The sequence below is a fragment of the Strix aluco genome, chromosome 1 (assembly GCF_031877795.1).
Source record: "Strix aluco isolate bStrAlu1 chromosome 1, bStrAlu1.hap1, whole genome shotgun sequence".
Classification (NCBI taxonomy): Eukaryota; Metazoa; Chordata; class Aves; order Strigiformes; family Strigidae; genus Strix; species Strix aluco.
The window spans coordinates 51,252,149-51,276,851 of NC_133931.1; the positions used below are offsets into that span (position 1 = coordinate 51,252,149).

Genomic DNA, 24,703 nt, shown 5'->3' on the forward strand with positions numbered 1-24,703 from the left:
TTGCCGTTGGGTGGATTTGGGGTATGTTTTATTTGGCCTCCTTAAATGTCAGTGATTTTAGATCTCTTGCCTTATGGCCTAGTAGGCTGTCCATGTGCAATTGTATAGCCTTTTCTTGAATAAGGGAGGTTGACTGAATCTAAACTTAGTTTTCTGCTGTTCTTTGCTGTGTTTTTAGTTGGTGTATTTTAGTCTCTTCTGGTTCCATGAAATATAGGGGTCTTCTAGCCATGAAGAATAAAATGGATAATCTCCCATTTAGACACTAGTAGTGTGTGTGGGAGGGTATGTTGTCTTTTTTTTTTTTTTTTTATAATTCACTTGGTCACAATCATGGCTTTTCAACCAAAACTGCTTTTTTCACTTTTTTATTCAATGACTCCTCAGAGTTGATACTATTTTTATAATAGAGGTAAGCTGCTGTGGAATTTGACCTCTTGTCTGATTTGTAATCTCATGAACCGAACCTGTACCTGTTGGCCCCTCTCTCTCCCCCCCAGACAGCCAGTGACTTTAAAAGCTTTTTTGGTTTTAATATTCAGAAGTGTGTTATCTCTGCTTGTTGTGCTGTCCAGTGGAAAAATGCGTTAGTATGATGCTGACTGCTGAGTCACTGAGGTTATCACTAAAATTAGTAAATGGGCTGTGTTTAGAAAGTGTTTATGTACTGAAAATAAATCACTGGTATTATAGCTTTTCTTAAAGGTACATGCCAGGCCAGGTCATCAAGGAATGTTAGTAATCTCTTTCTCCAGAGTGCTTGTATTGTTCTTAACATCACCCCCTTTTAAATGCATCTGTAATAATCTTTAAAAATAAATGTGTTCAGTGTTATGTACAAATGGGAAGTGCAGGCCTATGCCATCCTGTAAGGACAGTTGATAAGCACACACAAAACAAATGATGCTCCGTTTATAGTGAAGAGCTGAGCTGAATGTTGCTGCACAGGAGTGGTAAGGTAGAGGGCCTCTTATGAATAAAGTGTATCCATTTGTTGTGAATATCTTGAAGAGTCCAGTATAAGAGAATGTCCAGCTTTGATGTAAGCATAGCCCTCATCTGAATATCTCATCTTTGTAGAATGCATTTGGGAGTGACACCTGTGATGTGCTTACTTTGCTTGCATAGCTTTACGTGGAGCCACTTGTCAGGTAAATGTGGATTCAGTCAGTGGTTTTGAATAGGAATGTTTTCCCTCCTCTCATACTTGTCACTGCTGCATTATTAATGTTAAAACTTGGGCATCAGTGCAATAACTCTTGGATCCATAGGTACACTAGGAGACTTTGAGAATGGCTTTAAAGCGTGCCTATTTGAAGGAAGTCTGCTGTGTACATCATAATGTAGGGGTACTCCTTAGCTTAGAACAGTTTAGTCACAGAAGCAGACTATAAACTTTTTCCTCTGCCAAAGCTGCACTGCTTCCATAACATAAGCTTGTTCAGGTATGTTGTTTGACCCTTGAATAGAAATACAGCTTCCTATTAAACTTGAAATTTAATAGTGTTGCTATTGCAGGTCCCTTTTTTTGAGTCAAGAGCTATGGCAGGAGAAAAGGGTAAGGAGAACAAAACTACTCTCACCTTGTCTGGAAACATTCAGTTTAATTGATCAGAGCATCGGCCTCTAGGCCTTGTGCAGGTCTACCATAGCAGAAAAGCATCTGCAGGAACTTGGAGGGTTTGAACTGCTAGACATGAACTAATGGGGCACAGTTGTACACAGGGATTTTATCACTGTGGTGAGGAATAATCTTAAATTGTAAAAATAATGGTGTAGCTCCTCTAGGTAATGTGGTAATCCATATATGTCAGCAGTTTATACCTTTCTGGAAATGCCAACAAGACTATTAATTGTGGAAATATTCTGTGCTGTGCATGCAAATTGGATTGTCTGTTGTTCCAGTGAAACACTTTGCTGCAAGGTCAGACAAATCAAATTGAGAAAATGAGCTGGCTGAGCCTTTAAAACAGGTTGAAACCTTAGACAGTTGCATCTCTGCCTATGGATAGCAGAAATCTAGTTTAGTCTGACCACATTTCAAGCCAAGGACTAAACTTTAATCTCATAGAATAACAAAATGGAAGTGTTTGGTAAGGACCCCTGGAGGTCTTGTGGTCCAGTCCCTCTGCTCAGGCAGGACCACCTAGAGCTGATTGTCCAGGACCATGTCCAGATTGCTTTTGAGTACCTCCAAGGTACTCAAGATTCCATAATCTCTCTGAGCAACTTGCGCCAGTGCTCAGTCACCCTCACAGTAAAAAAGTTTTGATGTTTAGAGGATATCTCCTGTGTTTCTGCTTGTGCCAGTTGCCTCTTGTCCTGTCAGTGGGCACCACTGCGAAGAGCCTGGCTCCATCTTATTTGCACCCTGCCTTCAGGTATTTATATAGATTGATGAGATCCACCCTAAACCTTCTCTAGCCTGAGCAGTCCTTTGACATCCACACAGTACTTAAGAGGCAGTCCAGTGCAGTAGTTCTAGACAATTTCAAGGAACTATGTGTCACAGACCAGCTGATGACATATGATCAGTGTTTTTTTACTATTGTCTTTGCTCCCACATAGAATTTATTGAATATAAAAAGTGATGTGTCACTCTAGACTGTCGGACCCTGTTTCAGCTTGGGATGGGAGAACTCTTGCGTTCCTTAGACTTACTTTCATCAAACCTATCTTCTAGTTTTATTCTAGCAGCCAGTGGTTTTTGTTGGAGAAGCTCATAAGAGTTTACTAGAAGTTTAAGCTGGGGCCGCTTCTGCCTCTGAACTGATGCTACTGGATTGCATATTGGGGAGTAATAGAAGATTTATCAGTAAATAGCTTTGCTACAGTGTTAAGTATGTATCTGGGGGAGAAGCAGGCTTGTTTTACCTACTCAATTCATCTTTGGTTACTTTTTGCACAAGAAGGACCTGAGTAGCAATGAGTAACACACTGAATTCTTGCAACAAAGAAAAAAAAAACCTAACACTAACAACAAAAAAAACCCCACCAGATAAAAGGGCAAAAGTGTTTGAGATCATTCATAAGCAGAGAAGATCTGTTCCACGGAATGAGACTACTTGGATTATCTAGCTGTTCTGCATGGCAGTGGTGGTGTTCTGTAATGTTTCCTTGTAATATATCAGTAGGATCATATTTTGGGATAATTTTAGTGGCTTTAGACTGTAGCAATTATTTCTAACAAAAATAAGAACTGGGAGGCAGTATTGCACATTTTGTTCTCAATATGCAAATATTTTTTTGCTAATTTGATCTGAGGCTGTGAACTTTCCGTTTGGATTTCTGTAGCCCAAAGCATAGTTATCTGTTTGTTCTAACTGCCGGGTGAACTGCTGTACCACATATTCTTATGTCAGGAAATGTTTTATCAGCCCACCCAGTGCCTAGCTGATGGCCATTGCCTGCTTAGGGGTAAGAACAAAACAGTCTCTCTGAGGAAATTCATCCCTAAGAAGAGATCAACTTCTTAATGCTGCAAGTCGTTCTAAAACCTGAAGTAGAAGTGGGATTTCTGCATTTGTGTCTGTCTTTGAAGTCTGATTCTTCAGTACTGGAAAGCTGAGAAGAGCCTGTTCTGGACTATAGCAAATGAGAATGCTTTCCAAGATGGATTTTGCTTGTAGATCAGAATTCCAGCACTGTGTTGTGAAACTCACCATGGACTTCTGGCCTGTTTAGGAGTTCAACTTTTTAAATTTTCAACTGGTTTGGTTACCATCCAAAGTGAAATAAAAACCTGAGTTTTTCATAAATGCAGAACAACTGTACAGCATGCATGTTTGTTTTGGAATTGCTTTTTAAAAAACCTGTCAGTTATTCTTCATGAATAATTAACAAGATTCCCAATGCAGAGCTTGTAGAACAGACAACCAGCTTCAGAAGTGTTAATTTTTTAATAGGAAGTTGGTTTCACTCTGAGTCAACAACATGTCCAGTTGTGTAGCAGCACTAGTAAGCCAGTACGAGCCAACAAAAACATAGCAAAAACATGACAGTTACTTCAAAAGATAAAACATTAATATACGCATTCGCTGTGATCCAACTGGGAAGAAGTGTGGGGGAGAGGATACAAAGGGGTTGATCAAAGTAATCAGTGGTGTATACCGAAAAATACTTAAGGGAAGTAGTTAGATCAAAACTGCCTTAAGATCTATTTTCAAAACAGTCCTTTAGAATAAAAAGGAAATGTTTCCTGTGTGCTTTCTTAAGAACCCTTACATCTTAAAGTCTGGACTCTCTGTTTGTGAGACTAGCAAACTTCAAAGATGTCCAGAGTCTCTCAAAGGAAAAAGATGCAAAAAAAGTTCCTACCAGATCTGAAAACCTGCAGTAATATGCTGTTCTAGTCCTGTTGGCATCAGTATAATATATCAGCTTGAATGAGACCCTTAGTTTGGGTAAGGTTACTTGTGGCATATGCCTCTGGGGAAATAGATGCTGAATCTCGCTAGGGCTACAAAGTATCTTTGGGGTGTGATTTTATTTTTTTTTTTTATTTTTTTTTCTTCTGGTAATCTTGTAGCTCTGCAACTTGAAACAATCTTCCCAAACACGTACATCACTGCTGATGTCATTCAGTCCCGGCTTGTTTTGGCATAAACTGTTGGCAAACATGAATAGCAGCCATATTTAATTTCAGCTTTGCTCAGAATAGAAACAATACTTAACAGAAAATGACAAAATCAGAAGGCTTTTTGTTTGAACTCCTGATATTTGACTAATCATTATTATAATACTGGAATGCAGGTAGGGACAGAATGCACTCTGGAAACTGGCAACTCCTACAGCTTTCAAACCTAAGGTAGACTTCACGAGATTTATCAGTTTACAGTTAAATTGTTGAAGTAAAATGTGAAAAACAAATACTTTTGAGAGGAAGACTTGGAATTGCCATTAAGTCCCACTTTAGAAACAAACCAGAAAAAGCTCTGTTAAGTCTTGACCAATGCAGGTTCACTTTGAAGAAAGCAGTTTCTCTGATAGAAAAGCTTAAACCCAAGTTTTTAAGCCAAAACCTGCATTCTAATCTGCAATCAGAAATGAAGTCTTTGCAGTTTGTTCTTGCACTCCTAGATGGGTTCTTGGCACAAACTGCAACATTCTCTGCTGGTTAAAACTGCGGTGCTTCATCAGCCTCTGAATAAACAAACTTTGACATAGCCAAATGTGGAAACAGAAGAGGGGAAGGAAGGCAGCAAGGTCCATGTTGAGGAGGACGTTTCAGTGTCTTAGGAGGGAAAGGTAGGAGGCAAACATTCTTTGTCCCTAGCATGTGGATAGTTCAGAAACTGGTAATCTAGGCAGTCTTGAATTACAAATTTTTATAATAGACTTGTATGTTGGGAGAAGGATGCTGACTGCTCTCAGCATCTCCAGCTCTTCTTTTGAATAACAGTTGTCTTACTGCCTTGATGCTTGCCTGTGTTGACATGATCCTGCCAAAATCTGAGTTTTTTCTGTGTGGACGATAGCTTTGCTCTTGCTTCTAGCAGTGGTTACACTATCTCTTTCTAAGTTTTGTGATCATATCTGGTCCTCTCCTTCATTAGCAGAATTTTAATATTTTAATAAGTCAAATATAGGAAAATATTACAACTCTGTACTCAGAAGAATGAAATGTAGCCTTCCCAAATCAGCCCTTGCTAAACTCCTCCCCTTGAACTTTTGAGATGAACGTTCGTAGTTGACTAACAATGAATCCTTGTGCTCGTCTGGGGAATGATTGAGGCAGAGTCTTATGAGTTGCTTTACGAAGTCTGTGGTTTCTTCTGCAGGCTTTGAGTTGGGATGTGAGTAGATAACCAGGACTTCAAATTGGTGCATATGGGGTTTGCTTGTGTGTATGGGTGTCTTCCAGCTTTTTACAAGTGTGACATTTCCTATGTATGAGCCTGAAAGAAAGCTAAATGTTATGTTAGCCTTCTGAGGGTTTTTTTTCTCTTGAATTTGATGATCTCAATAAGATGTGGTACTCTGATGCTGTAGCTGTAGTCAGCTGGCCAGGCTTCTGAGATGAAGACTGATGCTGTCTTGTGATACAGTAAGTAACCCTTTACCTATCATCAGTGAGCTCAGCTTACCTCCTTGATTAACTGATCACATCTTGTTTTGCATTTCAGCAGTTGCACTAGCAGTAGTTCAAGTCACTGGCAAGTGCTAACTATTCTCTTTTTAACTAGAGATCTGATAGATCTCTGAAGCTGGGTAAATGGTAAGCTTATAGCATACAGAGAGAGAAAACCTAAGCAAGAAACAATGGTTGAAGTAAAGCACAATTTTTTTGGATCAGTCCTCTGTACCCTGGGGTGAACCAAAGCTATGATGAAGTTTACAAGAGCTAGTTTACTCCAACAAATGAAGAGTTATGATACAAGGCCTTAACATATGTTAACATAGTAGATGTTTGTCCCAAGTTCTTTGTGGTTGATGGTGATGGGGAGTGGTGAGTCAGCAGGGGGACTCTGTGGAAAGGCCTACATGTAAACAGATAAGAACTCCAAAAGTTTTGTATAAAATATTTACATGCTTTAGGAATCTACTGATGTGTTCATGAAACTGATTGCAACTGTTTGGGAACACTTTGTTTTTGCTTTAATGTGAGCTGTCACACTTGCAGTTTTATGATGTGTCATAGGAGTATTCATAAAGCACTCATTTCTTTCTCTAGTACCTCAGATACCTGAGGCCTACTTGCGAAGAAACATACTGAAACTAAAACTGTTCTTGGTTTTTGGGGGTGGAGGGGGGGAGGGTTAGGAGAAAAGCAGGATTATACATATTCATATTGTATACTAATGTGTGCTTAGTGGGAGTTAAGTCCCATGTGTAGAGGTAAAAATCAAGCCTTTTTTAAAATTTACTTTCCTTCTGGAAAACTTCTTCTGTTGAAGCTCAAGTGTGGTTAAAACTATAAGAACTCCACGTGAGAGGAACTGGTTTCAGTTTTTACTTCGGTAGCAGCGTAAGCAGCAACTTAGTCCTGCTCTAGGTAGCAGAAAATCTAAAAGCACATTTTGAAAGAAGCATATCCTGTAGAATGAGTGCTGCAGTAGCATGCTTCAAAGTTAGCTAACAAAATATATAGAACTGTTCCATTTCTAAACAGATATGCTTCAGGGCATATGTAAAGACTCAAAAGTCTTTACATTTCTTGCATGATGAAATGAAAAGGCAGATCTTGTTCAAGACATGGAGGCAGACCTGACTCTTCTTGAAACTATGTAGTTCTCATTCTACATTAAATGTAAAAGAATAACAGATTTACTCAGCACTAGTTTAAACTGGTCATCACAAAGAACTGGCTTATGCAGGAAGGCGCTAGCAATAGGGACTGTATTGTACTAACAGCAAAATTGCAACTATGTGAGCTTGTCTGTTAGAATAGACAAACAGTGTACATATCAAACTGTTTGCATTGAGGTTGTGATTTGCAGTTAGCCTCAGATTTTTTGGTAAGGGCTTTTGTTTGGTATGAAGATCGCAGAAGAAAGGAAAGAATCCTTGTTTTGGATTTCCAGTGTTTCCTGGGAGTAGTTTTCCATAGTGTAATGTGTTACAACACACGGCTTTGTAGGTTACATCTTTCAGGATAGCATGTCCTGTTGGAGTAGCTGACCCTGGAAACTAAGTTTCATATAAACAGATGTAGTGTGAAACAGGTGGCAGGTTTGATTGGCATTTAATTCATTACAGAAAGCAGGATTACATTTCTTAATGTCAGGAGATGTCCACAGAACTGTCAGTTCTATTATCGCAGCGTTTTTCTAATTCCTTGGTTGTATGTTAATATCCAGGCAGGTGTTAGACTAGCCCTTAGCTTGCTGCTGAAAACTGGCACCTTGTGTCTTCCGTGCTTCATGGCAAATGTCCCATAAGCGGTGACGTTTTTAGGAGGATGGAATTTCTGTGGCGGTTGGACAAAGCCGTTCATTTTGAAAACCAAAACCCCACTTCTCAGTAGTGGGAGGCATTGGTGAGGCAGTGTCACAGGCTGCTTTCCTGCACTCAGCTTAATGCAGAGCAGCCTTGGTACACGGCGTACTGACACTCCGGCAGAGCCTGGCTTCAGATCCCCTGGTGGTTGCTATGTGAAAGAGGTGGTTCTTCCTTCCTACACAACTCGAAAGTCTGCATATTTTGGGCATTTTTATTCCTAACCCTGAAGTTGAGTGCTTTTGAAAGTAAAATTCAACTAAATCATACTGCAGTATTGTGAAGTCTGTCTTCTCTCTTTCTCAGTCCAGGAGAACCTAGAGCTAAGGTACGCTGTCTTCTAATTTACTATTCTAATGTTAAAGGCAGGTAGCCGTACATATTGTTGAGGTGTCTGTATTTGTTCTATGCCTTGCTTGCTGTGTGGTGTTTTTAGGATTTACTTGCAGCTGCAATGGAACGTTGCTGAGATGATCATTTATTAGCTGGGCGTACAGTGGTATGACCCTTTCCTACCCCACAAAAGTGCCACTGTTGTTGGGCATTAATTTAAATTAAAAGCATCCAGCACCAAACAAAGCAAGTATTTTGTGTATTGTACTGAGATGTCTTCAGGATGGACAGAGAAGCCTTGGTTACAGTCTGTGCCAATATAGTTCAAGACTTCAGGCTTTAAAAAAGAAAAAAAAAAAAAAAAGAAAAAGTGTTTTACTGCATGTTACTAGTCTCCCACCTACCTCATGGAAGCTGAGGGTACAGAAATGAATGGGGCTGGTGTTTGTTACACACAGATAAACTTTTTGATATTTTGGAATAGGCATGTGAACTTTCTGTTAGTAATACGCAGTGAAGGAGTTAACCTTTAAACCATATGCTCTTATGCTTAGCAAGATTTCTAATAGCATGGAAAGACAATAGAAGTATCTGTAAATAGCTTGTTGCTTTCCTTTTAAAAAAAAAAATAGAGGTCTGACTGCTAAAATAACTCTACTATTTAAACTCACAATTCAGTGCTTGCAGCCTGAAGGACTCAAATATTTATGGGAAGCTGTTGGAAGCAGATTCACATTCAGTTAAACCAGAATCAAAACCAGTTACCAGAACTTGGATATCAAACCTCTTCAGCTGGAGAAGTATTTTTAAAAAAAAATAAATTGTTGCACTGACCTAGATGCTGAAGTCTTGGGGGTTCTATGTCAGTGTATCAGGTTATAGCTGTGTCTATAGCTGTAAGGTTAATGATTGAGTGATTGTTTACTTCTTTGAGACAAAGCTAGATAGTTTCCATTAACAATTACAAATCTGAAGTTTCACTATAATAATATTCTCTTTAGAGATGAAAACAAGACTGATCTTAACTGTCATTGTCTGATAGTGCAAGCACAAGCCCAACTGTACTGATAACTGTAATTGCTTTTGTGCAGAATAGCTTCTGACAAGGGGAAAGTAGGAAGCCTGACCAGTTGAACACTGGGAACTCAGCTAGCCTCATGCCGGGCTCGGTAGAGCGCTCTGCGCCACTGTCCCTGTGAAGCTCAGTGGAAAGCTTATAATGCTGATAGTGGCACTGGCATTGCGGGGACCAGCAACAGGGATCAAAAAGATGACAGCCGTTCCATAGCTGGAGGATGAGGAGCAAAACCCAATACAATGTGAATTGCCATCTGTCTCTTTCTCAGCTCAGGCACCACTACTAAAGGTACAGAAACCATGGCTGCATCGCAAGCTGTGCCTTACACAGGCTGTCAATAAAACGTCTCTTCTGATAGTTTCCTGGGTATGTTTAGACTAGATTTCCAGAGCTGTGTATACACTGATACCTGCATCGTTTTGGTGTGATATTTACTACCTTATATAAATACTTGTGTCACTGTGTAAAATAGTGTGGTACTTGGCTAATGCAACTTCACGAAATCAGATGATATTCCACTGAGAAATGTTGTTCTATCTGCATCCCGTTTAATAGTCTGAAATGCATATGCTTCTGAAAGCAGGTGTTTTCTTCATCATTTTATGCTTGTCTTCCTGCTTTATACATAGATCCTAAAGATTTTGTGTTAATAAGCATTTTTAAAACTAGTCTGGAGGTTTCTTCTGTAATCTTGCAGATGTTTTTGTGTTGGAACACTGAAGAAAGACAGGATGAAGAAGAAAGAACTGGGAAGAGGGATAAAACTGAAGTGTCATCTTCAAAAATGGTGATGAAGTAACCAGAAATGTGAATGAAATGGCTAGAGTAGTCAGGAATGTGAATGAAAAATAGAGTGTGGCAAAATTATGCATAACAGCAGTCTACTACTTACATTTTGGGAAAACCTATCACTCCATTGGTCAATGATGTTGTTCAATAAACTTATGCTTTGAAAATAGTGCCAATTTGCCTACATATTCCTTGTTAAGCTTGGAAGAATGGAGTGTGTGGTTCTGGAAAAAAACATTCTGCCTTTACAGACAAATTACTGCAAGAAGGTTTTAGGCCATGTATCTTGTCAATAAGAAAAAGCAAGGTGACAAAATGGTGGTATCACTTAAAGCTGCTTTGTGTTTAAAAAGAAAACAAAACAGTATGTTTATTTCAAACAAGGTTATTTCTCCTGCGATACCTGTATTTTTAAGTGGAGTACACAAAGGTTGTACTAGCTCTATCTCTGCAAGCATTGCTTTTCTGCAGGTGAAATGAGTCAAATAATGGTAGTAGAACCATCTTTTTTTTCAGTCCTCCCATTGACACTGTAGAACTGTTTTGGTGCTTAAGAAAATAGTATAGTTAGAGACAGTATTTCCAGACCACTACCTTCAGGGAGCTGCTAGTGTAAATTCTTACCCTTCACAGAGTACTAGGCTGTAGAGGTTTGTAGAGCCACCTCTTGGCTCTCGGAATGTGTGTGTCCAACCAACAAGCTCAGTACTGTTAACAAATTTCTATATTGGACTTTCATCTCCAATCCCCAAGTATTGAATTAAGGTTGCTGTAAAACCAGTTCACCCAGATATGAATGAACATTTAAAAGGTTACAAGCAACAAACATGTTTTCTTTTTTCCTTAGCTTCTGGCTTATGTAACAGATGGAAAGGGTTTTTTTGTTACCTAGTAGTAGTGTGTAATTGCTGTACTAGTAAGTGTTTGGTAGCTGGGAAGCCTGGAAGTACACAGAAAAGAGAACCTTGCTGTAAAGCTGTGGCTATTTATTTTCCAAAAAGGGAATTTATTTCTAGTACACCTTCTGCAGTTCCGAATAGCTCCACATTATGATAGGGTAGGGGAACCTTAAAGTCAGTAAAAGACTTTTTTGGGGGAGGTGTGGTGTCTTAAGCCTGTATCTGTTGTTGCTTGTTTAGTCAGACTACTGTGCTTTTAGAGGATGCAAAAAAAGGTTCATCTGTGTTTTGTTAGATATATTTCAATTTTCTTTCAATTTGCTGTTAAATAACATTGAAACTTAAATTTTAGGTAAAGATTTAAATCACTCAATTTATAAAAGCAAAGCATCAGACAATAAAGGCGCCTAATTCATTACTGCAAAAAAATTTGCAAATGCCGTTTTTAATAACTGGTTTTACTTTGCTTTTAATAAGAATGAAAAGTACCACTTTATTTTCAGTCCTCCACCCTCCCTCTCTCAGAAGAGTGCAATACTGATGTTGTTTCTCTAAATGGGCAGTTCCTTAACTATTTGATAGCATACAAAATGTAACCCCTGCAGAAACTGCTTAAGAACAGATCTTTTGCAGTGGCATGTCTGATTTGTATGAAACATTGCAGTAATTGGCTTTGTTGGTACTGTCGGGGTGAACTTCAAATGAAAGTGACAGTAACTAGTGCAGACCATCTTCATTTTGTTCAGGGTAAAACTGTTAGACAGTAAGTGACTTACTGATTTTGTTGCTTTCAGTTAGCAACACAATTTTACACTCTTCTAATTATAATTTGACTGCCCCTTTACACTCTTCTAATTATAATTTGACTGTCCCTTTACACTCAGAGCCTGGCACCTAAACCAGCTGATTTAGTATTTTGGCACAACTGAGGGGGTGAAAATTTCTTCCATAAGTCTTTCTCCAGAGGGTATGTTACCACCATCATGGAAACTCTTTCTCTGGAAGTGGCAAATCTGCTTTAATATCTCCTTTCTAGCCTCTAAATATGCACCCCTTCATTTGTGCCTGACTGAATCCACTATTTGAGTGGTGGTTATAACTGAGGGAGCTGAAGCCTCCAAAGTAAAGCTTTAATGTAAAATGTAACCAGATACACCATATGAGCAGTTCTTAAATTAGATTCAAAAAGGTAATGTTGGTATATGTATAAGTTGCTTAGGAAAGGGTGTAAGTTGTCCCTGTAACTGTTCCCAAGAGATTAATGGTCGTATTCTTGCATGTTGTTAGTGGAGGGGGAATTAGTGATGTAAACTGACCTTTGAGAGTAAACTAGAGGACAAGGCAGAGGTTGGGGACTGGAAGGGAGAAAGGGAGAGAGTCAGTGGTTTAGGGACTGAAAGAGAAGTAGCACATTGAAGCCATGGTGGGCTGGCAGAAGAGGCCCTTCCTGAGCCTTCAGCTACAACTGTCTCCCCTCCCCTGGCAGAAAGAGGAGGTGGGAAAGCACCAGCAAAAAAAAAAATGAGGAAGAAATAGGAAGGACATGTTGCTCTCCCATTACTAGTCCTGGACTCAAAACATGGATAACATCATCATCTCTGGAGCCAATTGCATGTGTGGGCTTAAAAAAAAAAAAAAGTCCACCATCTGGTGGCTGGACTTCTTTTTTTTTTTTTTTTTTTTTTGTCAGCTTCTGGCTCCTCCATAAACTGTTTTGGGAGTGGGGAGGGAGGGCTGTTTATATCGATGTTAAATCAGTTAGTAGAGGAATCTCTTTTTTAACCTCCTCCTGTAATCCTCAGGGTTAAATGTTTTCAGCTCATAGTTCAGTTGCAGTTAACTTGTAGCTGGCATTCACATTTGCTCTGTAATTCAATTTAGATGATGCATCTTGGCCCAAATTAGAGCAGACTAGTACAAGGAGCTTGGTGCATGTAGAAACCGATCACTAACTCCATAGTTAAGGTCATCCAAGTAGAGTTGTAAATATTTCCCCTCAGTTTTAAGGTACAGTTATCTGGCTTGAATTCACATGTGGAATTGTGATTTCAACTGTCAGATCTTATTTGTCAGATTTCTCAACTACTGAAAATGCTGAGTAACAACCTTACTGTCATCACAAAAATACTGTAATATTCTCATTAATCCACATGGTTTCAGTTCCAGCTGTTTGCCAGTTACTTATTTATTAGAGTCTATTTTCTGAATAGCTTCCAGCTACACATTCTTCAGAGAGATGAGATTTTATTCATACATGTATCTACTTATAGGTGAGGAATTTGAAACTGGAGCATGAGCAAGAGAAAAACAAGATCTTGTCAGAAGCATTAGAGACACTAGCTACCGAACACCATGAACTAGAGCAGTCTCTGGTTAAGGGATCTCCGCCTCTCAGCATCATCAGTGAAGAGCAGTTCTATGATGCTGTTTCAGGTAAGTAATGATGTCCAGAACGTGAGTGTGTAGCCAGCACGTGTGTGGTGAATGCGTTGAGGGGAGTGAGGGGGTAGGAACAGTCTCATTTTAAGTGAAATCTCTGCCTTTCTAACATGGAACTAATTTTAGGAGAATGCTGCATGTGCTTTATGAGCGGGCCTGTAAAAATTTGCCCGAGTTCACCTGTAGAATTGCATTGTTTCACCTTAGCATGAGAAAAAGTTACAAAACCACAGGGCAGTCATGAGAGGTCTGATTGCTTGAGTGTCTATGCCCTCTTTTTAAATAGCAAAACTTAAAGTTCCTATTTTAGATGTAACTGTATCTGGTAGCCTTCTGACTTGCTTTCTCCATGGTGGTGTATGTTTTTTCTTTTTGTTCTTAAGATTGGTCCATAAAAATCCTTAGTTTTGAGAGACAGTGAGGTTAAGAAAGGCTTGTTCTGTTTCCATTTTGTATACATTAAGTGTCACAGGTGGAAGAACAAGAGGAATCAAAATCCTGTGTGGGTTTCTGAAATATCTTTTCTTTCCCTGTCTGCTCTTCAGTTTAGTATCTTCCGTATTTTCATGGACAGAACATGCACATAGTGATTTTGGAAAACTCTGAACTGCATAAGATGATTACAATGTGCATTTGTATAGAGAGGCTGTACATAGCACTCACTGGATGATCCCACAACACATGGCTGTCTACAACTATGAAGGGTCTGGAAGAGCTTGAGGGTGAACGTAGTCTTAACTGTAGTAGGTAATTAGGTTGTGATGGCATACTTCACAAGCAAGTATGGGGTTACTTTTTCTGCGAGCTGAACTGTCTGATGCTTCTGAGAGATGAGAAGAGCGGTGTTCCCAGACTCCCTGATAGGTGTTCTGCAGTGCACAACTTAAGCAGAGAATAAAAACAGGCAAAGTGGGGTCTATGCTGAAGCATAGCACTAGCACAGGAACACAGTACATCAACAGCAGTCTTTGCTTCTTGGCACTGTAACAAATTTATCAAGCCTTCAAGGCAGAGAAGAGATTGAGGAACACTAGAAACAGGTTCTTCAACCCAAACCAAAAGAACAATTCTGCTGAGAGGCCTCAGGCTCTGTTGCTTGTCGCAACAAAGCAGAGGATAGTTATTTATCTGGTGCTGATGGAATGTAGTCTCTCCAGCCAGGCTTGCTTCCTGTATATGAGAGAATACCTGGCTTTAAAGAGCTGTTAGTCTATACAGCCATATATCCCATAACTGACCTAGTCTCTAAGTCTTCTTGAATGAAAGTGTCCGAAGCCTCTCCTCTTTAGCTGGGAAAGGTGTCGTTTGTGTCACTTGAAGCTGCAAATGAATCCCATCAAGTGGATTTGTGTAACTGTGAAACTTGTTGAGTATGTGTGTGTGTATATATATATATACACATATAAAAAAACATATATGTCAATTCTCTCTCCTTCTGGAGAAGTTACTTCACATAATTCATCTTGATTGCAATTTAAATAATTTTCCAGGAGAGACTCACTTTCTTGACTGTCTGTTGACTTCATCAGACTTGTCTTAGAGTCTCTTCTCTAGGTTGTTCACATGCAAGTGCTTTGCAGTCATTAGGGTCCTCTCTGTCTCTGAAGGCACATGTTTGGGGGAGGGGCACTCTGATATTTTTATGGGTTTTTTTTCTGGACTAGAGAAAGGGAAATGTGACATATTTTCTTGGCTGCTGGGTGCATGTCATGACTGTCACCATAAGCACAAAAGGAATCATTTTTTTTGTGGGTGTGGTTTTTTGTTAATCTCTGTGATCCTGGTAATACTTTCTAACCCTCTTGCTTTTCTGCTGTGTCTGTGGAGTCTCAGCTAGAAGGCTTCTTGTCTCTGACAAGAATACAGTGAGAACAGAGGAGTTGGGGATATATGACACTGGCTCAGAGTTTGGGAATGTGGGTCTTCTTTCTTGGGCTAATGAGACAGGGGATATGATCACAAATATTTTCGTAACAGAGAGCAATGACTAGGCCTAATTGTCAGAAGCTAAAAATTTATATCTCGAGAAATCTAAACTACTAGGACTTTGTCTTCAAAGCTTTTGCTAAACCTGATTTGCAATCTGATAGTATTTTACCAAGTTAAATTATATTTGCTTTGGATAAATAGACATATTCATGAATTATCATATTAGGTTGTATAGGAGATTGAGCAAACACCTATGTATTTTAACAGGGTGATATGATAAATTAAAATCTCTGTCAGTGGAAAAATGCCACTACTGCAAGAGTATTTTTTTTCTATTAGGATACCATCTTTTTCTAGTTACAGTTATCTGAATTTTTAAATATCCACCGTAGGAGTGAGTTTAGAAGTGAGAGTATTGCATAACTAGGCTTGCACTTTGAGGTGAAGAATCGTTAGCTTTGACTTGACAGGTTGAAAGAAGAAGCCACTGCTGCTTTTTGTTTTGTTTTGTTTTTTTTTTTAAAGAATGTTGTCTGCCTATTAGACAGTTCTGCTTGTTTACTCTCAACAAAAGCATCACTAGCTGTGACAATTCAGAGCAATGCAAGACTTTTCAAACAGGTTTTTGAACAAGAAGTGTATTAGAAAAGATATGTTCACAGCAGCAGCTACTTGTCCCCATTTACCATGCTCTGATTCACATTGTAGAGCAATCTGACTGCATGAACCAGACTCCTGAATGAAGCTGAATCAGAAGGTACAGCCCAGTTGCTATTGTGAACGCTCAGGCCATTGTAGGAGAGTAGAGCTAATCTGAGGAGACCACCACCAGACGTGTAGCTAGTTCAAGTGCCAAGTCCTCAGCACCATCTGTTTGGCTTGCAGATCAGCTCCAACTGAGCCATCCTACCTGCTAACGTTGGCTAAACTGGGCACTGATAAGTCTGTGTTGTGTAGTTCTGTTTGTAGAAATTAGGGGCACGATTACAGAAATATCCTCTTTCTTTTCCAGCACTGGGGTGAGGAAAATGTTTGTAATGTGGTAAAATTGCTTACTGAAGTAGTAATATATTGGCTGAAGTCTCTTCTATTTTGAAGTGATATCAGTGCTTTTTGACTGTTGCAACTCCTGAATCCCTGCAATGGGAGAGCAGGAGACACTGAACACAAAAGGAAGAACCTACAGGAAATGGGAGTTATTTGTGTTACCAAAGCATGGTAGGCAGCGTTAACAGCAGCAAAGTTAAGGGTGTTACTAGTCTGAACTCTAATAGCAATAGGCGGTTAACAGTGGTTCCCGGTGTGCTGACCCTCTCTTGTCATGGGGGTGGTGGAAATGTGTAACTAAACTTGATAGGACATGGAGTGCTGGAGCTCTCAGTTTCAGGACTGAATGCTTAACATGTGTCAAGCTCTTCTATGTTTAAAGCAGGGTGGGGCAGAGGGGGAGGCACTAGGGAAGGGAAGAAGCACTAAACAAGTAGCAAAATTTAGTAAGACCAATGGCATCTTCTAGAGAGCTGGAGAAGTTATTAGCTTTGATTAAGTATACAGACCTCAGGAAGCATATGAAGATAGAATACAAATGCAGAGTTCATCCATAATGCTGAAAAATAGCTAAGCAGGTCAAGAATTAAAGAGTGAAGGTACTTGATTTTTGCCTTGCAGATGAAATGCCCTGATTATGTGCAAATTTCACACCCAATTTGGAAAGAGCTTAAACTGTCCTAATTTATCTCTTTAATGTTTTTTCTGCAAACATAGCTTTTGTGTGTGTTGAGGGGTGTACTGATGGTTTTACATAGATGCAATCTTACTATAAAAGCAGTTATTTAGCTACAGGAATATTTAGATTATACTAAAGCTAACCTGTCATAGTACAGCTTCCACTGTTATGTACCACTAATGGGTGCTGTGTTTATAAGTAATGCTCCTAAATGGTACAAGAAGTAGTAGAGTTCTGTTGCTTTTGTTCACTTCCTAGCTTGTCTCAGTTATCAGCTTGCTTAAAGTAAAAATCGTACAAAAAGCATAGAAAGTTACTGCCCTTCCTTCTATGTTTAGGGTCGTTTGTCAAGTGGTTGGTTGGTTGTTTTGTTTTTGGTTTTTTTTTTTTTTTTGGAATGTGTACTAAAAATACCCCACAACCTCTGTGAGAACACCCCTGCTTGTGGACTTTATGCCTTGCATATACTTAAAAGAATGAATTGAGGTATCTCAGGGATGGGTAACACCTGGTCAGAATTCAAACCCAACCTTGCCAGTGGTTAAACACTACTGTTTTCAGGGGTATTTAATAATCAACTACATTGGCCAAACTTTTCTATCTGGAACTGAAGACTTACCAGTTGTTGCAACAGGAGATGAACTTGCCTTGAGTTAAGTTTCTGTCATTGCTTCTGCTGTTTCCCCTTGCTCTCCCACTCTTGCAAAATGTAGCTGGTGTTTTTACTGTTACTCTGACACTTCAGGTTTCATGAGCTGGAGAGCTTCCTAGTCAGCCTGGTCTTGTCTCAAAGATCACTTAAAAATTTTGGCTTCTGAGCAGGGACTCTTATTCCTTCTCCCCCCTCCTCAGCTCACACCCCCTGAAGTTCAATAGGAAAAAAACCCTCATTTTCTCCTAGTCATCTGTTTGACAGCTGCTCTGTAGCAACTTGTGAATATAAATCTTTTTTTGCAGTGACGGGGGAGTATGCAAATCTTAATTCAGAAAAGAGTTAGCTGCAAGTACACAGGGAAAAGCTCAGTTTGAGTTGCCTGTTGATCTGTGCTCACAATACAATACTAGGCTTGTTCATTCTGACACCTAAACAAACTCTCAAGACTTGCTAAGTTCGTTGGGTCAAAGGAGGTAGCTGAGGTTTAGGTATTGGAGATTGAGCTCTTTGATGGCAGGAGCTGTTGTAGACATAATGTCTCAATGAGAGCCATTTCTCAAGAAAATGGGAGGATGTCTCTAGAGAGCAGTTTCTTCTAACAGGGCCTGGTTTTGTTCTTCTGCTGTTCTTCATTGTATAGCATGCTCTCATATTAAGTAAGGCACATGTCCTGGAGAGGGCTGACTGGTCAGCGTCTACAGCTCTGGAGAGGCTTGCAGGTGCAGAGCTCAGTCCAGCATGATTGTCTCTTGGCACTGTAAGGCCAGCATTAGGAGACCTGATCCATGTGTATTGTTTAAAATCCTTGTTATACTGAGAAGCATATCAGAGAGTGGTCAGCAGTTCTGGCGAAGCTTACCTATTCTTCCTTTTCTGCCTCTGGAGTCCTGGGTCTGTTGCAGAAACTCACATTGAGGGAATTTGTGTGTCGTGACTCTTGTCTGAAAACAAGGTAGTCCTGATGGTATGGGAGAAGAAAGGAGCCTTATAGGAGGCAGACTCTTTGCTTTATGTTACCAGGTTTGCTTCATGCTTTTCTTGTCACAATACCTCTTGTCACAGTTCAGCAGCTCTTTCAGTGGAGAGGTGGAATACTTACCTTGAAGGGATTTATAACTTGTGGTCAGGATACTGAGGCCCAAGTTGTGTTACAGTGCTAGAGTGTCTCTTCCTCTGTGGTGTTTGGGTATGGAACAGTGTTTTCCTGACTACCTGGACTTAGGATCTCTGGAGAAATTTGTATTTTATGTAACAGAGTTGTCCACAAGTAAAAATGATTCTCCTTATCCTCCTTGTTATATATAGTACCCACCAAACTAATGCTTTGATACATTATATCATAATTTGGCTCAGAACTAGACTGACAAATTTGGGGAAACTTGTGAGAAGATTTTCTGGAGTGCCAGTCCACTTTTTTAACATATCCGCAGCACCAGCTGGCAGTTCTTTCCATTCCCTAGCAACTGGCTTAATTTCAGTACTGTCTTGACGAGGACAGGGATGGGTATTTTTAATGAAAGGAAAGATCTCCTTTATGCTTCTAGATATCACTCTCTCTAGAGAGGATGGGAGACATTACGGCACAGCCCATCCATTCATCAGGATTTTGTTCTGTTCGTGACCCTTCTATAATCTGGATGTAGTAGAGAGTCCTCTTGTTGCTGTCCCCTTCACCAAAGCAACATATAATTTACATGTTCAGGAGAGGCTACTGGCATAGTCTTTCAAGAGAAAACAAGAAAGCACCTGGCAATGTACAGCTGTGACTGAGATATTCTTTTGGATGGACTACTACTTCAGCAAGTTTTCATTACTAGTTTTGAATTAGAACCAACGTGTGAGAGAATGACTAATCTTGCAATTATTTCTCTGAGTATTTGCAGCAAAGAGCAGTGGCATATGCTGAAAGAAGTTCATAGCAGGAAGGGTGTCTACTACCATTTGGGTTCACTTTTTTCAGAAGCAGTGAGGCTTGCGTTAAGCTGTTTACCGTTCAGTGTTGTACCTGGTTTCTGCTAAAGTATTTCCCAAATGGGATAGAAATTGGTGCATCTTTACTTGTCTTGAGCTGTTCCCTTGCTCTCTGGGACTTGGAATTGGATAATCCTTTGATAATCTTGTCAGGTTTGAAAGAAAAACGTGAAACAAAAATACAGCCTTTTGTCAGGAAACTTTTACTTTCTGATTTGGGGCAAGACTGTCTCTTCTCCAGAGCTGGTCAGGCACTACCTGACCAGAACACTGGTTGGAAATAGCATGGTGTCATTGATGGGTTTAGTTTTAGTTGTGATGTGGATTGTACTATTAACCTACCTTCCAAAGGACAAAGTTTATCTTACTGATTGGTGAGCTTATTGTTTAGACTTTGCTGGGACTTACCTCCTTCTGTTCTTTGATACTTGTTCAGTAAGCTGTGAAGTGAAGGTTGCTGGATAGCACTGAGTGTCTAAGAATTTAGACCAAACTGAAATCTTGTACAGGAGTCGTCAATACTTGAATGTTGAGGTAACAGTTAAGTACTCATGTCCGTGTGACACCGTCACTTGTCCTGAGCAATTTGTAGTAGCTTCAATTTAATAAAAATGACAGATTTTGGCTCTGTTTGATAGAGGATTTTTAATGTACTGTGTTCTTGCTTATCATACAATCTCTTTATATCTAGATACAGAGCTGGAGCGCTCTGTGGCAGTACTAGTTACTTACCAAATGGATGCTGTCATCAGGACACAGTAGCCTACTTAGGTTTCAGTTTTGTACAAAGAGGGAAGATCTGTTAGTGACTGAAGTCTCGCACAGGCGGTAGATTCATTAACATGCACCTGCTCTTTTGCAGATTCAGAATCTGAAAAATCATTAAGTGGGTTTGAGACAACAACAGCTTACTCGTTAGAGGACAGCATGGATTCAAAAGATACAATAACTTCAAGCATGTCTGAAGAAAAGGTGTGTGGCAGTGGGAAGTCTCTGTCTAACGGAATCAAAAAACACAGGTAGGATGTTGCCTGTTCTTAAGGTATTATAATATGCATTAATGGTGAGTAAAAGACCACAGGAATCTCTGAAAAGCTAACTCTGAAAACTTGAAAAACTTTGTTAGGGATGATTGACAGGTAGTTGGTTGTGCTATGATTTTATAAATAATATTTTTCCAAGGCTGATCTGCTCCTTTGCATCTTGTTTTTTCATGATCGAATCTGAATAAGTAAAAATAAAATATAATGTCCTATGTAAAAATGGAGACACTTGTGTTTGAATAGATCTTATTGAAATCTATGTGGATTTTAATTCCTTCATGTATCTTTAATGATCTATGCCTCCTATTGCCTCTTTAATTTCCAGTCATTTGATACTTTTGTTGGTATCAGGAATGAATGAAAAATATTGCTAGCCTGGCATCAGAAACTCAAATGTGAACAAAGGGAGTCTTATTCTAAAATTCTCATCCATGTTTTATGTGCTTATTTTGTGTTGTCAGATGATCCATTTTTGTTTGTTTCCTTGCTGATAAAGGAGGACAATAGGCCTGGAGTTAATGAGATGTAATAGACACCACTATTCTTGAGTTTCAGTGAAAGGGCAATATAATGTTTGTGCTAAAGATCAAGCCAGACTTCAGAATGTTTCAAAAAGGCTACTTTGCAAGTGTGTTGGATGTGCAGAATGATGCTGGGGACACCAGATTTCTGTAAAAACAGGAAATTAATATTTAATTTTACAGAAGTAAAACAGACATACTTTAATTACTTGGTATCTTAAATAGTTAAATTGCAGTGACTGTTGAAGTATGTGGTAATGTCAGAGACCTGATGTTTCAGGGTTCAACCTCTGCATGTATATCCCTCCCATACTAGGCAAAGACTAAGGCAAATGAGGGCTTGGGTGGAGTAACGGGGTGGTTTGGGAAGGTAGCATAAAGCAGCTGACTAAGCGTGTTGCTCTGCGTTCTTGGGCTGTTAGCAAGGTGGTATTTATGGCCTTGGCCAAGTGCCTTTCCTAATTAGAGCAGGAAGTTCAAGGGTGGGGGGGAAGCACTAGGTGAAGGTGGACATCTGAATTGCATTCATTGCCTTGGAAACAATGAGGAGAAAGGAGGCAATTCAGGATCAACATGAAAATGATGATGCATGTTGACATGCATTGTCTTGAAGAGTTTTAATAGTTGATCTTCTGTTTACTATAAAAAAGAAATAACTTGACAAGTTTCCATAATGCTGCACTATGCTGTCAGAACTGTAGGGAGCAGGTGACTGAAGGAGCATTTAAGATCTGCTGGTTTTAAAAAGGGGACTGAAAAGTAATAAACAAGTACCTCTGTATAAGTAATTTCTGAGTTGTGTGTCTTTTAGTAGTAAAGAGATTGTAGCATGTTGGAGTAAAATGAGTGCATAAATTGGCTGGCTAATAATTTACTGCTAAAGAAAAGTGGAAACATCTGTTTTGCATATAGGTAAGAATGTATGGTCTTATTTTATGTGACTAAATGGCTATAGAGCACATTCTAGGTTGAGATCTAATGTTAAGTTTTTTTACCTGGCATCTTAGTGACACATTGGGATTTGTCCACAAATATATTAATACAAACTGTTTCTCCCCAGAGCTCAGCCAATTTAAATTTTACCTCCAAGAGAACCTTTTCAGGGGATGGGAGTTGTGTGGTGTTTCTAGCCTTGTTTCTGAGACTCTTGGTGGCAGCGATGTTTGTTTGGCCTGGTATGGGATCTGTTTGACATGACTTCAGAACTGTGTTACCTACCTGGAGCTGCTGGTTCTAGTTTGTGCCTTGTTTGGTTTTAGGGCTAGTTAGAGGGCATGTGGTCAAATATGCATCATCTGTGATGCCTCCTGTGTCCTTTTCAGAGCAGGAACCCTAACTTCTTGATGCTGTGCAAATGAGGGGGTTAGAATGTTTACAGCACTTAATTCCATCCTTACACCCTTGGGTTTGCTGTAACTTTTTTGTTTAACTTCTCTTTGTGTTAATCCCGTGGAAACAATTCACTTGGAGAATAGACCAGATGAATTTATTTTGCTTAAAATCTTGATACCTTCCTGTAGTTCCTCAGAAGAATAGAGGATCTGCAGCTGCATTTGGGTTGCACATGAGAGTACCTAACACTGTTTAGCAGTCAGTATAAATCAGACTATTTCCTACCTTCATCTAGAAAACCTGAGCTCTAACCTGCTTCTCATTTATGAGTAGTGAGGGTTTTGCACAGAGAGGTGAAAGTCAGTTTTTGATGGGGCAGGGGGGTGTTTTTGTTTTGGAGATGTAGGAATAAATCTGTTGGTTCCAAAGAATTAAAGTGGTGGGATGTACATATAAAGATAGATGAAGCCTGTGCCACATATATTCTGCTGGTTTATTTGGGTTTTTTTAATGTAGTTTTCATCTTACTGATTGTTCATAGTGTTTTGGGAGTGGAGTTAATTTTTGAAAACTTTTTGGGATAGGATTTGAGATATAGGAGAGCAGTGCATTACATAATCTGGAAGCATTCAAATAACTTCTTTTTAAGAGGGAATTTTTTAATCTGAACCAAACTTTAAAAAAACAAAACCAAAACAAACCCAACAAACACCACCACCACCCCACACCCCAAAAAACCCCCCAATTCTCAAACAAATCCGAGCCAAATCCCAAAACACCCTGCACAAAAATGTTCAGTAATACCTACAAACATTTTAACATCCACTTGTCACTGCTGTTTCCCTCAAATTGCTGAATTTTGGTAGTCAGCTTTCCCTTTGGTTCCCCATTAGGGGCCTTTCAGAATGCAAACATGTTTGTGTTTAGCTTTTTGAGAGCCAGGAAGTTATTCGGTCAGGTTACATGAAGAGCAAGCTAAACATGCCTTTTTCACACCATATGTCTCTTCCCCACAAGACTCCTGTAGTAGTTGATCTACTAAAGGTAATGCTTTGGACAAGTGTTTTTGTCGAAGTGAACAATCTTAAATACTTCTTATCTGTTCTACTGCACAGAAATGCCAGCAGATGTTTTTGTCACTTAAAGCTAAAATTAACTTGCCAAGTTGTTTCTAAAATTGACATCTGGAAGGAAATTTTTGCATTCACAAACCTTTCCCTTAATCACAGGGAGTGTGTCAAGGTTAGTAGGCCTCAAGTCTTGGCTGCCTGTCATTTTTCCACATGTCCTTACTTGTCCCTGGGATCTTTCTTGGTGGCTTATAATTGCTTTCTTTGTTCAGTATGTGTGTGTTATATGGGGAAAAGAACTGATTCCCATATCAGGTTTGGCTGATATAGGTGAGAAATATGGATGAATAGCTGAAACGGAATGCCAACTTTCAGGTAATTAAACAAATTGATGGAAGGACAGGTCAACTTTATTGAAAATGTAAGTTTTAATATGTAAGGAAAGCAATCCCTGTGTATACTTTAGCAAACTGGAGACACATGAGTGTGTTTTACATGCAGAAGGGCTTACTTATACTCAAATACCTGCTCTGCTAACTGCCTTCATTAAAGAATACACAGAAAATATAAGTAAACACTACAAATGAAGATAAGACTGAATACTTAATGGTCACTGTCCTCTCCTGGACACTTGTATCAAAGTATCCACAGAAGTATTTTATATTTAGTATTATTCCAGATGATCTGTTTCACAAAATATTTTTGTATCAGTGGAAAATCAGAATAGGGAGTGAGTGATACCATGTCGGTCGATTAAGAAACCCTCCTACCCACTGATCCCCTGCATGGGAGCTGAGTAAAAGTCAGTGTTAGGCTGTTAACTACTTGCTAACAAAACATAGTTTGGTACCATGAGGAGCTCGGGCATATGACTAGGTTTTTGGTTGGATGGGGCTTGTATATTAAAGGAGCATTTTTTGGTTTTGTTCTTTCTGAAAACTGAAGTATCAGCCCTGGTTTAAGGTGTTTCAGTAGCAGAT

At 39.4% G+C, this 24,703-nt stretch overlaps 1 protein-coding gene across 4 annotated transcripts in view; it reads left to right on the forward strand.

Moving 5' to 3' along the window:
• OSBPL1A (oxysterol binding protein like 1A) overlaps positions 1–24,703 on the forward strand; it is a 76,656-nt gene that overhangs the window by 35,137 nt on the left and 16,816 nt on the right. For all 4 annotated transcript variants that reach the window (XM_074820618.1, XM_074820624.1, XM_074820628.1 and 1 more), the window contains 2 exons: positions 13,308–13,470; positions 20,620–20,776. In XM_074820618.1, the coding sequence (XP_074676719.1) occupies positions 13,308–13,470; positions 20,620–20,776 (320 nt within the window). The remainder of the gene's footprint in view (positions 1–13,307; positions 13,471–20,619; positions 20,777–24,703) is intronic.